Source organism: Otolemur garnettii, unplaced genomic scaffold (genome assembly GCF_000181295.1).
Source record: "Otolemur garnettii isolate 467f Iridium unplaced genomic scaffold, OtoGar3 scaffold00003, whole genome shotgun sequence".
NCBI lineage: Eukaryota > Metazoa > Chordata > Mammalia > Primates > Galagidae > Otolemur > Otolemur garnettii.
The window spans coordinates 37,828,041-37,829,322 of NW_003852398.1; the positions used below are offsets into that span (position 1 = coordinate 37,828,041).

The 1,282-nt window shown below is 44.8% G+C and overlaps 1 protein-coding gene across 2 annotated transcripts in view; it reads left to right on the plus strand.

The window, feature by feature from the left end:
• CDC23 (cell division cycle 23) overlaps nt 1-1,282 on the plus strand; it is a 33,059-nt gene that overhangs the window by 25,525 nt on the left and 6,252 nt on the right. For both annotated transcript variants that reach the window (XM_023516046.1, XM_003782161.3), the window contains exons 10-11: nt 503-656; nt 781-900. In XM_023516046.1, the coding sequence (XP_023371814.1) occupies nt 503-656; nt 781-900 (274 nt within the window). The remainder of the gene's footprint in view (nt 1-502; nt 657-780; nt 901-1,282) is intronic.

The following is a 1,282-nucleotide window of genomic DNA, read 5'->3' on the forward strand; positions in this document are numbered from 1 at the left end:
CTTGAGCCACAGGCACCGAGTCCCGGCTATTTTTTTGTTGTAGTTGTCATTGTTTTTATTTTTATATTATTTTATTTATTTATTTTGAGACAGAGTCTCAGTATGTCGCCCTTGGTAGAGTGCTGTGGCGTCACAGCTCACAGGAACCTCCAACACTTGGGCTTAAGCCATTCTCTTACCTCAGCCTCCCAAATAGTTGGGACCACAGGCACCCGCCATAACGTCCAGCTATTTTTTGGTTGTAGTTGTCATTTTAACAAACTGGGCTGGGCTCAGACCTATCAACCTTAGTGTATGTGGCTGCTGGCCTCCTCTCTGAGCTATGAGCGCTGCGCCGGCATTGTTGTTTTTAGCAGGCTGGGACCACCCCCCACCGCCCCCCCAGTGTATTTGGCTGGTGCCCTAACCATTGAGCTATAGGTGCTGAGCCAATGCTGTCTATTTTAATGGACTCGTATCTTTACTTTTCTAATCATTCATCTTTTTGTTTGTTTTTAATCAGGCAATTATTACAGTTTACGTTCTCAGCATGAGAAGGCAGCCTTATATTTCCAGAGAGCCCTGAAATTGAATCCTCGGTATCTTGGTGCCTGGACGCTGATGGGACATGAGTACATGGAAATGAAGAATACGTCTGCTGCTATCCAGGCTTATAGGTGAGCACCTACGTGAGAAGTGAGGTAAAGCAGATTGCTGCTATATTGGGAGCCTCTATTGAGCTTGCAAACTGCTAACCTTGATTTTTACCCTCTTACCAGTTTTATCTTTTCCATTTCTTAGACACGCCATTGAGGTTAATAAGCGGGACTACAGAGCTTGGTATGGTCTCGGGCAGACCTATGAAATCCTGAAGATGCCATTTTACTGTCTTTATTATTACAGACGGGCCCATCAGCTTCGGTAAGTCTTTTTTCTTTCTTTCTTTTGTTTTAGAGACAGAGTCTCACTTTGTTGCCCTTGGTAGGATGCTATGGTGTCACAGCTCACAGCAACCTCTAGCTCTTGGGCTTAGGCGATTCTCTTGCCTCAAACTCCTGAGAAGCTGGGACTATAGGCACCTGCCACAACCCCCAGCTATTTTTTTTGTTAATTGTTGCAGTTTGGCTGGGGCCGTGTTTGAACCTGCTATCCTCGATATGTGGGGCTGGCACACTATTCACTGAGCCATAGGCGCCGCCCATAAGTCTTTTTTCTTTTGCAGCATTGCCAATAATCCGTAAGTCTTCACTTGACAGCATATTTGGTATTGGAAGGGCTGATAACTTTTCTTTTTTTTTTTTTT